At 54.1% G+C, this 13,037-nt stretch overlaps 1 protein-coding gene across 3 annotated transcripts in view; it reads right to left on the bottom strand.

The window, feature by feature from the left end:
• The window catches only part of LOC144931678 (uncharacterized), a 50,657-nt gene that overhangs the window by 4,065 nt on the left and 33,555 nt on the right, over nt 1-13,037 (bottom strand). The window contains exons 3-6 of one of the 3 annotated variants that reach the window (XR_013636585.1): nt 10,157-10,260; nt 6,948-7,714; nt 5,333-5,470; nt 2,872-3,383 (exon numbers count right to left, since the gene is read on the bottom strand). Coding sequence is in view for 2 of the 3 variants with exons in the window: in XM_078855807.1 (XP_078711933.1) it covers nt 3,252-3,383; nt 5,333-5,470; nt 6,948-7,714; nt 10,157-10,260 (1,141 nt within the window). In the remaining variant the exon portion in view is untranslated. Of the gene's footprint in view, nt 1-2,871; nt 3,384-3,411; nt 3,645-5,332; nt 5,471-6,947; nt 7,715-10,156; nt 10,261-13,037 lie in introns of those variants that run through there. The other 2 variants (XM_078855807.1, XM_078855809.1) reach the window with 2 other exon arrangements.

Genomic DNA, 13,037 nt, shown 5'->3' with positions numbered 1-13,037 from the left:
GCTACCACGGCAACCTTGGGCACGTTGCACAGGGCAGCGGCGCGGTAGTGACACTGGGTTCGATGACCGACTTGAGCACCTTTCTACGTGGAGTATGTGTGTGTGTGTCCCCCCCATTCTGTAGAGTGCGATTGTGAGTTAGAGAGTGAGTGAGTGGAGTTTGTATGTTAGCCACCTGTTCTGCATGGAGTTTCCTCCATGGTAACTGGTATTGGCCAAACGTCCCCCAAAAATTGCCTGCAAACGACTCAATCGGGATTACGAATTGCCACATCGCCTCCCCTCCCTACTGTGAAATGGCAGGACAACTCAGAACAAAAACATCTTGGGTGTAAACAAGCACAATAATGATTGTTATCGTAAAATAAGTAACATTAATACCAAAAAATCATCTCCCCAGCATGACGAAATAAAACAAAAACGTAACGGTGCTTGGGCAAGCGGCAGAGCGATGAGATGAGCTCCTGTGCAGGTGCTCGGTGACTCGCTACGACGTCGCAGAACCGTGAGCGGTGGCGGCTTGCGGAGGCTTTCATCCCGCAGTCGACTGAACACGGCTGACGACGGTGATGACATCACCGCGAGCGCGGCGTGGGTCAGCGATGACCGTACGGGGCTACGGTCGCGAGTACGCGATTGGCGCGCGGAGCGTCACGTTTAAATCCGTCTCCGCTCCCCTCCGCTTCGTGCAAACCTCGGCAAGGTACCCCCCCCTCCCTCCCTCCGCCCCCCCCCCCCGCTGTCTCACAAACCCCATCCCTCACCACCTCCCCTCCCGCCGTGTGATAATTCCAAAACGCCAACCCGAGCAGGTTTGGCGTTGGGCGGCACGCCGCTGCTACTTTCGCAGAGTTGGTTTAGCACCAATTACGTTTCTCATTTTCACCCGCGGGCAGCAGCACAAACACAGCGTTAGCACTCACGCGCGCGCACACTCCCACACACCTATGTAGACTCGCGTGAAGACGACAGTTTGCACCGGGGTTGGGTGTCACGACAGCCACTTTGAGCAATGCCTGTTCGGGTCGGCGCTGCGCACTGCGTGGCGGTGGACACTGACGCTACGGGTGAACTCCCACGTGCCCAGGGGGTCGGCAAACCGAGACAACAAGAAGGGGCGTTTTTGTTTCTTCGAATTCGGTAGGAAACAAACAAAACAAAAGCTCCTCGATATTTCAAGAGCCGCCAGAGACGGGGGACCTTAATAACTAACGTCACGAAGCAGTCCTTAAAGAGCCGAATGCGGCTCGGGACCCTTCCCCGATTACTTTTCTAACGCGACCACCACGGTTTGCCCCATGAGCTTCACTCGTTGATTCCTCAACCCGCGGTGACGCTCGACCGGACGCTGACCTGTTTCGTCCCGTCCTGCACACTCAACCACCCACACACGCAAAGATCACCCCCTATAGCCTTGGACTGACTTGTTTTAGGGCAAGTGATGTTAGGGAACACTCATGAAGGCCGGCACGGCACACGAGGGGGTGGGTGGCCAGAAACACGCCCGGCCGCCTTTGTCTTCCCTTCCTTATGGCGATGTTTAGACACCTCGCCAAGTACTCATTTGAAGCTGAGTCGACCTAGGGGAGGCCCAAGACCGGTTCAGATAATCGGGTTCGTAGCACAGTCCACTAACCGCTGCACTACTGCTCAACTAGTCACACCCACTCACTCCTACATACACACAGTCACTCTCCCACTCACCCACACACTCACTCACCCACACACTCACCCACTCACTCACTCACCCACACACTCACCCACTCACTCACCCACTCACTCACCCACACACTCACTCACCCACTCAACCACTCACTCACCCACTCACCCACTCACTCTACTGCAGGTCAATACACTTCTCTACGGCTTCTTCCCTTGCACTGATCCACTTAAAAATTCCGCCCATCACCTAAGTCCTTACAACGTTGCTCAAATGTATTAACCCTTGTCCATTACACCTTCGATAGTGCTGCACGTTGCTGGCCGTTTGGCGTTTCGTGCCTCTGGGCCGATGACTCAGCAACTGCGTTCGTGTAAACAAAATAAAGTCGACTCAACATTAAATAGTGATCATCAACTCGGCCTTCAATGAGCAACGAGCGGAGCAGCGGACTTCAGCACTGGGGAGACAAACAGAGTGGCGCTGGCCACCCACCCCCTCGATCACCTTGCCGGCCTTAATAGGTGCTCGCTAACTGAACACTTGCCAGTAGCGTAACTCGCATGGGGAGTGGTGGTGTAGCGGTTAGCGCTGTGCTGCCTTACGAACTCGGCGACCCGGGTTCGATTCCCGCTCACGTCCAACACCGGTGACGGGTATCTGATCCGGTCCCGGGCCTCCCCTAGGTCGACTCAGCCTCAAATGAGTACCTGGTGCGATGTGTAAACATCGCCACTGGGGAGACAAAGGCGGCCGGCCGTGGTGCTAGCCACTCAACCTCTCGTTCACCTTGCCAGCCTTAATAGGTGCTCGCTAACAGCACTTACCCCTACAGTCTGTGAAAGCTATACGGGGGATCTTTGTCTTTGTCTTTTGCCAGTAGCGTAACTAGCATGGGGACAGGGGGTACCTAGGCCCCCCGCCTGGTGACCAAAGCTCCGAGTTTGCCCCCCCCGCCCAACGATCACCACCTTGGGAGACAAATCAAACACTGGGGCCTCGGTGTTTGATTTGACCGAGCTGACGATGCCGTGACTACGCCGCTGGTGCCTGCGTGCGACGACGGCTCGGCTTTCAAAACGTCACCGGAAAGTCCCAACCCCCCCACCCACCACCACCGCCGCCGCACCCCCCATCCCACCGTGGCGCATTCCTCGGTTCCTCGGGAGCCGTGCACCCGCTGCTGGGGACCGGCAGCGTCCTCCCCTCACCAGGAGTGCGCGAGCTTTCGTGCCGCTTCGCTCGGCTCTCGACGCGTGCAGGGAGACTCTGGGGGCGTCTGTCGTGCGGCGGGGTGGAGGGGTGGGGTACGGTGCCTCGCTTTCCCAGCCACGCCGGATGGAGGCCGCGACGCGAGTGGCTTAAAAGCAAGGAGGGCCGTCGCTGATTCCTTGAGCCCAACGATTTGCTTGGTTTGACGATCGTCGTCAAACCGCTGCCCGGTGAAGGCCTCCCCACGACTGGCCGATTGACCGTACTTCACCGAGCAGGTCAATGTGTGTGTGTGTGTGTGGGGTGAGGTGGCAGCAGGGGAATCGAACTCAGGCGGGCCGGGCTCACTGCGCTAACCGGCGTCGCCACAGCGGCTCACCCGCGCCGTGTCCGTGCGTCGTGACGTCCGCGCGGCGAGCCGTGGTCGCCCCGTGCGTGTTGATCGCCAGCATCCGGTCCACCTGGCCCGAGAGGCCGAGGCTCTGGACCGTGCCGTGCAGGAGGGCGGCGTCTGCGGCACAACAGCAATGTCAGCAACAGCAGCAGTGTCAGTAGAAGCAGCAGTGTTAGTAGCAGCAGCAATGTCAGCAACAGTAGCAGCAGTGTTAGTAGCAGCAGCAGCAGTGTCAGCAGCAGCAGCAGTGTCAGCAGCAGCAGCAGTGTCAGCAGCAGCAGTGTCAGCAGCAGCAGTGTCAGCAGCAGCAGGAGTGTCAGCAGCAGCAGCAGTGTCAGCAGCAGTAGCAGCAGCAGTCAGTAGCAGCAGTGTTAGTAGCTGCAGTGTCAGCAGCAGTAGTAGCAGTGTCAGTAGAAGCAGCAGTGTCAGCAACAGTAGCAGCAGTGTCAGTAGCAGCAGCAGTGTCGGCAGCAGTAGCAGCAGTGTCAGCAGCAGTAGCAGCAGCAGAACAGCAGTGTCAGGAACAGAACAGCAGTGTCAGCAGTAACAGCAGTGTCAGCAGCAGCAGTAGGAACAGCAGAAACAATAGCAGCAATAATGCAAAAAATTATATTTTCAAGTTTTAATGCACCGTGAGACAATATCCGCTCACTCTCGTAGAGAATGACCCAGAGGCACGAGGAACCACAGACACGCGGGAAGGCAGCAGCTGCTGGATAAGCCGGCACCAATATTTTCCCAAGCTCTGCGATCCTCTATATATGTTAAAGTGTTCTTGGCCAAAAGGTGTGAATATAAAAAAAAAAGTGGTGACAACCCAGCTCACCATATCCCTCCATGAAATTCCCGAGCATCGTCGACTACATCTGCCTGCTAACCAGCGGTAGACACCTCTGAAGTGTAACCACTGCTGGATTAAGCTCGGTCTGCCGTCGGGATTTGTTTGACCACACGTCACCGCACCGCCGGTCCGTGTGGGCGAGGGTAGCGAGCTCGGACGTCGCTTGCCGCTGACGTCCGGTTAGTCATGCCCAGTTCTGCTCGCTCTCCACTTCGTCGTGCCTGGCGGCGTCCGGGATGAAGCGAATAAACATCGATCGGCCTACGTCAGACGGCTGAGCCACTCGGCGTCAAGAACCGACGAGGCCAGTGGCGGCCGCCGCTGCTGTACAATGAGCTGCTCAGTTCGGTTCCTGGAGAAGCTCCCAGCACGTGGGGTGAAACGTCGGACATGCGCGGAATGGCTCAAAAACAACAGCCACAACCGCTAAGACGGCCTCTTCATTGCCCATGAGATCTGTTTGCCTCGCAGATGATGTCTCATGTCTGATGATGTCTCACATCTGATGGTTTGTGTCCGCTCATTGTCTCTGTGGCGTTAGCTCTGTGTTGTTGTCTCTGTGTTGCTGTCTCTGTGTTGTTGTCTGTGTGTTGTTGTCTCTGTGTTGTTGTCTCTGTGTTGTTGTCTCTGTGTTGTTGTCTCTGTGTTGCTGTCTCTGTGGTGATGTCTCTATATTGTTGTCTCTGTGGTGATGTCTCTGTGGTGATGTCTCTATGGTGTGGTCTCTGTGTTGCTGACTCTGTGTCGCTGTCTCTGTGTCGTTGTCTCTGTGGCGTTGTCTCTGTGGCGTTGTCTCTGTGTCGTCGTCTCTGTGTTGTTGTCTCTGTGTTGCTGTCTCTGTGGTGATGTCTCTGTGGTAATGTCTCTATGGTGTCGTCTCTGTGTTGCTGTCTCTGTGTCGCTGTCTCTGTGTCGTTGTCTCTGTGGCGTTGTCTCTGTGGCGTTGTCTCTGTGTCGTCGTCTCTGTGTTGTTGTCTCTGTGTTGTTGTCTCTGTGTTGCTGTCTCTGTGGTGATGTCTCTGTGGTGATGTCTCTATGTCTCTGTCTCTGTGTCGTTGTCTCTGCGTCGTTGTCTCTGCGTCGTTGTCTCTGCGTCGTTGTCTCTGCGTCGTTGTCTCTGCGTCGTTGTCTCTGCGTCGTTGTCTCTGCGTCGTTGTCTCTGCGTCGTTGTCTCTGTGTCGTTGTCCGGTGTCCCCTCGCTGTCTCTCTGTGTGGCCATGCTCACCAGCCATCTGCAGGGCAGGTGTCTGCGCGAGTCGGCACAGTCCGGTGAGCCGGGCCTGCAGCTCCCTCTGGACGGCCCCTACCACCTCGCCGAGCAGCCCGGCCCTCGCCACGCCTCGCCAGAACCGCAGCACGTGGTCTAGGGGCAGCGGCACGTGGGGGGACGCCTCCGTTAGGCAACGCACGCCATCGGCAGGCCTAGGCCTCGGCAAGGTAAGGTTAAAGTTAAAAGGTTAAAACAACGAGCCTATTTTTACCCTACCTTTTACCTTACCACAATACAATCACTCTACCCTACCTTTTACCCTTTAGTAGGTAAGGTAAACGGGTACAGGTAAAAAGCAACGAGCCTACCTTTTACCCTACCCTTTACCTTACCCCTTGGCATGTCGACATCTTTACCCTTTACCTTTACCCTTTTACCCGGTAAAAAGGGTAAATTACCTTGCCGAGACCTAGTTAGGCCTTTCAAAATGTTCAGGCGCAGCGCCGAGACTGCTTGCTCATGCCACGGCTGGGCGGAAGACGTGTGGTCAGTGTGGAAGAGTAGGCCAAATATCCCCCACAGTGGCTCTTCATAGCTCCCTCTGTCGCTAGCTATTAGAATTATTATTAAGCGTCTTCGGGACTTTCTCTTCTGCCATTTCAATTCAATTGGGTGTGTATTTGTTACACAGAAAATACCATTTAGCTAGCAACCCAGCTAGTTTGGTGACAATAGGCCTGCAGCCACGAACAACAACAACAATGAAAATTGCTTTTTTACCCTTTTATCTGGCAACAAAACTGACACCTTCTTTACAAGGAGTCATGTTTGCATTGACCACAATAACTGCGGTCGGAATGCAAACAAAAAACACAACTGTGATAATGTATGCACTGTCCTTGAAATTGATTGGTCCACACACGAGACAGCTTTTCTTAGAGAATAGTCTCACATGGTGTTGGACCAGATGACGCCAAAAGGCGCACGAAAAAGGTGTCAGTTTTGTTGCCAGATAAAAGGGTAAAACAACAACAATTTTAAATGAACCGTGTAAGTCTTCTGTATTCATTACTACCACCTCTTCAGTGTCGCTATCCATTGACTTTCGAACTTTCAATTCAATGTTTATACGTTACATGGAAAATCCCGTTTAGCCAGTTACCCAGTTAGTTTCGGTGGCAACGGCCCGCAGCTGCTAACAACTGTTGGAGTGGAGAGGAGCACAGTCAACAGCCAGCCAGGACGCTCGAGATATAGATGATTGTAACATTTTAAAACAATACAAATATTCAAAGAGGTCAAAAGCACACCGACGTCAACACCACCAACAATCTCTATCCCTCTTTCTCCGCTCTCGTAAAAGCGCCCCCCCCCTCGTCTGGACACAAACACGAGACATGTAACGTCTCCCATGTTTGCACAAAGAGTCTCGAGACGTAGCCATATTTAGATGCCAGAATTGCATCACGCTGGCACAGCACATGGGCCGTTGCGATACCACGAGATGCAGCACAGCAGCGACTGGCCGTGCTATCTTTTCACCCGGCAAACGCCTCGACCAGGCCGCAAGCAAAAGTCGACGCAGTAGCAGGCGACGATGAACGCTCGACAAACCGTGCGGTGCCACTACCTGGCAAGTCGCTGTCCTGCTCGGATTCGGGGGAGCAGCTCTGTTCGGCCCGGTCCGCTCTGGCGGCCATCGTGAGCTTCTGTGCCCGGTCCTCCTCGGCGTGCATCCCTGCCGCTTGCCCGTTCATCATCGCGGCCGCGGCCGTCGCCGAACCCACGCCGAAGCGTCCCCTTTTGTTGCCGCCGCCACCCACCAAGGCCTCCCCGCTCCGCTTGACGGCCTCCCTCGCCCTCAGCGAGCCGTCGTGCCCCGGCCGCCCGGCCGCCCGGCCCGCTCCCTCACCCATCGCGTTCGCTCGCCTGCTCTCCTCCGACCACTCGCGCTTCACGGCGTCGCTCAGGCTGCCGTGCCCGTTGCTGTACGCCAGCCGCTGCGCCGCCCCCGCCTGCTGCTGCTCCTGATGCTGCTGCTGCAGCTGCTGCAGCTGCTGCAGCTGCTGTTGCTGCTGCTGCTGTTGCTGCTTGTGGCCGCCGACGTTGAGGGCCGTCGCGTCCTCGCCCGCTTTGCTCGCGCGCTGCTTGATGACACCCCTGCGCTGGTGCTGCCCGCAGCCGCTCATGACGTAGCGGCGGTCGCCCTTCAAGAAGTTGCCCGGCCAGCCAGAGGGCCGCCCGCCGCCGGGCCACAGGGACGCGGCGGCGGCAGCGGTGGCGGCGCCCCCCCCGGGGCCGCCCAGGCCGCGGGGCTCGTGCTTGGTGCTGCGGCAGCTGGAGGAGCAGGCGGTGTCGTGCTGGTAGAAGTCCAGCCGCCCGGCGTCCATCACCTTCCTGAGGGACGAGTGGGGTGCATGAGGGGGGCCAGCGGCCGGCAACCAGGCGTGAGCGAGCAAAAGCGCAAAACTATTATAAAGATTAAACAAAAACTATGTTTAGTTTACCAGGCAAGGCCCGTTGAGCGGTATCGCTTTTTTGAGAAGCGACCCGGCCACCACAAATGGTAGGTCAACTACTCTGAGCGCATCGCGTTGATTTTCTAAATGTGGAGGGGAAAACCGGAGGACACGGGGAGAACACGCAAACTCCAAGTATTCAGCCAATAGGGTCAGGATCGAACCCACGACCTCCTGTATGCCAGGCGAGCAGCTTGAGCATGTCACCCGGATTATCGATAAAAATAGGGGGTGAATCAAATGTCGGCTCAAATTACCGTTGTGTTCATGTAACGAGCTAATGAGCAAAACATATTTTTTAAAAATTACATCTAATGCTTTAATATAGTGTCGTTTATGAAAATTGCATCTCACAATCGCTGAGTACACAGAGCAAGCTGGAATGCTGCCGGGCAGAGAGCCGGTGACAATAATTTATCTGCAGCCAATTAGGGAGTGTCTATTATACATGTGAGAGCAAACCAGAGCACCTGCATAAAACGTACACATGCGAGGGGGCAACACTCTATCCCATACAGACAGGTGATATGAGTCCACGTCGCATTCTCCCGGTGAGTAAGGGCAGGGAATCTCCTCGACTCCCACCACAGGGAGGTAGTTTTGCAACGTCTGTGTGATCCACCACCCCTCGCTGTGTCTACACCGCTCGATTACAGGCCACATGCATAGCCACCGCCCCCTGGCTAATCAAATCTTTCTGATCGCTATCTTGTTCCGAACTATCGTCTCTCACCTCATCTATCTTTTGTCTACATCTAAGTCATCTCGCTACGTCTATATCTCTTGTCTAAATCCCTTCTTGAAGAGGAGTTGAACCCACGATGTTAAAATGCAGGTGCCGTAACCAGTCCCACCTTGCGAGGTTCTTGGTGTTTGTTTCTGGTGGCAGAGTGCGCTGTGGGTTTCAGAACCAGATTCAGAATAGATATTTATATACTGGAGGGATCCGATGAGCGACACATTTATTTTTCACAGATGTCCAGCAGGTTTGGCTGGCATGGTGGCGCGTGCCTGTGATCCATCACTGTGGAGACAAGGGCTGGACGACCACCGATTCTTGCCAACCTCCATAATCGGCTGGGCCATGGTGTCGAGTCATGGCGTCAAGTCACACAATCCAGTTGACTTCTACGCCCACAAAATGTAATAAGAGTTTGTTTTTGGGATTATATCGCGTAAATATATAAATGTGTCGCTAAACCCGCCACCGCCCGACACGGCCAATTATTAAGGTTTGTCGCGCAAACAGAACGTGCCGCAACATTTACAATTCGAGTACCGCGGCGTTTCGCCGGTAGCTACAGCCGGCCTCACCAGGCGGCAGCCAAAGTTGTGGAGACATTGCCCCGTCCTGTTTCGGTCTCATGGGTAATATTAATCGCAATAAACCTACGTGTTAAATTGCCTGCGGTACACCTGTCAAATCCCTGCGCGTGAGAAACAATGAGTTGCCACGTTTTGCATGAAGGTGGATGAATGAGTCTAAATGTTACATTTAAGTGAATGCAGAAAAAAACTAAAAAATGGACAAATAAGAGGAAAAAAATGTGAGCGAGTTGAGATGGGTCCTGGCATCGCATCACCGTGAGAGACGGTGAAGTCGCGGGGCGACCTTCATCCAGCAGTGGATAGACCATGGCCAACGATAATGATGATGACAATGTTAACATTACATTTAGACCACGGGAGCAAACAAGTCTGTACAAAACATATAGAGAAGCCAAGAATGAATGGAAATGGGACGGTAACTAAAAAGAGAATTCGAATCGCAACCCTGAATTACGACAATTCGTAGGATCGTTTGCTGGGAGTTGGCGTGACTGATTTCTGAGCTGAGTGTCTTCATTCAATCCATTTATTCAGTGTTGAGCCAGGCTGGCCAGGATTGGGCAAAGGCGCTTCACCAATTTTCACCCAGGAGGGCACGGACTTATTTCTTAACGCATCGCTAAAAGAGCAAACAAATACCTATGAGTGTGTCCTAATAGTTACGAACGCACGAGTGAAAAAAATTAACAAATAGAGAGAAAGGTCAGGTAGGTAAAAATAAATAAAAGTAAAATAATAATAAATGAAAATAAATCAATTTAATTGATTTATTGTGATTTAATTGATTTACTTTAATTTATTATTATTTTACTTTTATTATTTTTTACCTACGTGACTTTACCGAAATAAACCTAAGTGTATGAATCCTTGCAGTCACGAAAGCTTCAAATCTAGAAATAGAGAGCAGTTGGACACGAGCAGGAAAAAAATTGACCGACAAAAAAAACCCGCAGCAAAACAACAACAAAAGCAAAGAGCGCGGCTCGCCGACCTGAGCATGACCCCTCCGAGGCGGATGGCCCTTTTCCAGTCCTTGAGGCTCGCGCGCCCGGCCAGACACACGAACTCCTTGGGGGTGATGAGCTCCTCCTTAACCTGCGCAGACAAAACACGGTTGGAGTGTGGGGGGTTGGGGGGTGGGGGGGGTCTGCGTCCTGAACCCGCGTCGTGAACCCGCGTCGCTCTCCAAAAAGAGGGACGCCACCGAAGACGCAAGACGGCGCGACGCCTCCTTGATGTCACCCCCCCCCCACCACCACCGTGCGCGAGCTGTGACGTCGTAGCGATACGCCAACGCTCCCTCGCCCCCCGCACAGATTGGCAAAAGCCGTCACAATTTTGGGAAGGTTGGGAATGTTGGGAAAGGGGTCGGGGGGGTGCCGATTCGATATCAGAATCTGATCTTTTTTTTTACCACAACAACAAACGCTACGCCCCATACAACACGCTGAAAGAGATCCTGGTGATGGGACCCGCGCGAAAAGAAATGGGGGGGGTGGTAGATGGGGTAGTAGATGAGGTAGTAGATGAGGTAGTAGATGGGGTAGCAGTTGGGTGTAGTTGGGTGTAGTTGGGTGTAGTTGGGGTGGTAGATGGGGTAGTAGATGGGGTAGTAGATGAGGTAGTAGATGGGGTAGCAGTTGGGGTGTAGTTGGGGTAGTAGATGGGGTAGTAGATGAGGTAGTAGATGGGGTGGTAGTTGGGGTGGTAGTTGGGGTGGTAGATGGGGTGGTAGATGAGGTAGTAGATGGGGTAGCAGTTGGGGTGTAGTTGGGGTAGTAGATGGGGTAGTAGATGAGGTGGTAGATGGGGTGGTAGTTGGGGTGGTAGATGGGGTGTAGATGGGGTGTAGATGGGTAGCAGTTGGGGTGGTAGATGGGGTAGTAGATGGGGTAGAGATGGGGTGGTAGTTGGGGTGGTAGTTGGGGTGGTAGTTGGGGTGGTAGTTGGGGTGTAGATGGGGTGTAGATGGGGTGTAGATGGGGTGTAGATGGGGTGTAGATGGGGTGTAGATGGGGTGTAGATGGGGTGTAGATGGGGTGTAGATGGGGTGTAGATGGGGTGTAGATGGGGTGTAGATGGGGTGTAGATGGGGTGTAGATGGGGTGTAGATGGGGTGTAGATGGGGTGTAGATGGGGTGTAGATGGGGTGTAGATGGGGTGTAGATGGGGTGTAGATGGGGTGTAGATGGGGTGTAGATGGGGTGTAGATGGGGTGTAGATGGGGTGTAGATGGGGTGTAGATGGGGTGTAGATGGGGTGTAGATGGGGTGTAGATGGGGTGTAGATGGGGTGTAGATGGGGTGTAGATGGGGTGTAGATGGGGTGTAGATGGGGTGTAGATGGGGTGTAGATGGGGTGTAGATGGGGTGTAGATGGGGTGTAGATGGGGTGTAGATGGGGTGTAGATGGGGTGTAGATGGGGTGTAGATGGGGTGTAGATGGGGTGTAGATGGGGTGTAGATGGGGTGTAGATGGGGTGTAGATGGGGTGTAGATGGGGTGTAGATGGGGTGTAGATGGGGTGTAGATGGGGTGTAGATGGGGTGTAGATGGGGTGTAGATGGGGTGTAGATGGGGTGTAGATGGGGTGTAGATGGGGTGTAGATGGGGTGTAGATGGGGTGTAGATGGGGTGTAGATGGGGTGTAGATGGGGTGTAGATGGGGTGTAGATGGGGTGTAGATGGGGTGTAGATGGGGTGTAGATGGGGTGTAGATGGGGTGTAGATGGGGTGTAGATGGGGTGTAGATGGGGTGTAGATGGGGTGTAGATGGGGTGTAGATGGGGTGTAGATGGGGTGTAGATGGGGTGTAGATGGGGTGTAGATGGGGTGTAGATGGGGTGTAGATGGGGTGTAGATGGGGTGTAGATGGGGTGTAGATGGGGTGTAGATGGGGTGTAGATGGGGTGTAGATGGGGTGTAGATGGGGTGTAGATGGGGTGTAGATGGGGTGTAGATGGGGTGTAGATGGGGTGTAGATGGGGTGTAGATGGGGTGTAGATGGGGTGTAGATGGGGTGTAGATGGGGTGTAGATGGGGTGTAGATGGGGTGTAGATGGGGTGTAGATGGGGTGTAGATGGGGTGTAGATGGGGTGTAGATGGGGTGTAGATGGGGTGTAGATGGGGTGTAGATGGGGTGTAGATGGGGTGTAGATGGGGTGTAGATGGGGTGTAGATGGGGTGTAGATGGGGTGTAGATGGGGTGTAGATGGGGTGTAGATGGGGTGTAGATGGGGTGTAGATGGGGTGTAGATGGGGTGTAGATGGGGTGTAGATGGGGTGTAGATGGGGTGTAGATGGGGTGTAGATGGGGTGTAGATGGGGTGTAGATGGGGTGTAGATGGGGTGTAGATGGGGTGTAGATGGGGTGTAGATGGGGTGTAGATGGGGTGTAGATGGGGTGTAGATGGGGTGTAGATGGGGTGTAGATGGGGTGTAGATGGGGTGTAGATGGGGTGTAGATGGGGTGTAGATGGGGTGTAGATGGGGTGTAGATGGGGTGTAGATGGGGTGTAGATGGGGTGTAGATGGGGTGTAGATGGGGTGTAGATGGGGTGTAGATGGGGTGTAGATGGGGTGTAGATGGGGTGTAGATGGGGTGTAGATGGGGTGTAGATGGGGTGTAGATGGGGTGTAGATGGGGTGTAGATGGGGTGTAGATGGGGTGTAGATGGGGTGTAGATGGGGTGTAGATGGGGTGTAGATGGGGTGTAGATGGGGTGTAGATGGGGTGTAGATGGGGTGTAGATGGGGTGTAGATGGGGTGTAGATGGGGTGTAGATGGGGTGTAGATGGGGTGTAGATGGGGTGTAGATGGGGTGTAGATGGGGTGTAGATGGGGTGTAGATGGGGTGTAGATGGGGTGTAGA

Source organism: Lampetra fluviatilis, chromosome 4 (assembly GCF_964198595.1).
Source record: "Lampetra fluviatilis chromosome 4, kcLamFluv1.1, whole genome shotgun sequence".
NCBI classification, from domain to species: domain Eukaryota; kingdom Metazoa; phylum Chordata; class Hyperoartia; order Petromyzontiformes; family Petromyzontidae; genus Lampetra; species Lampetra fluviatilis.
This window is presented reverse-complemented; position numbering and strand designations above follow the sequence as displayed.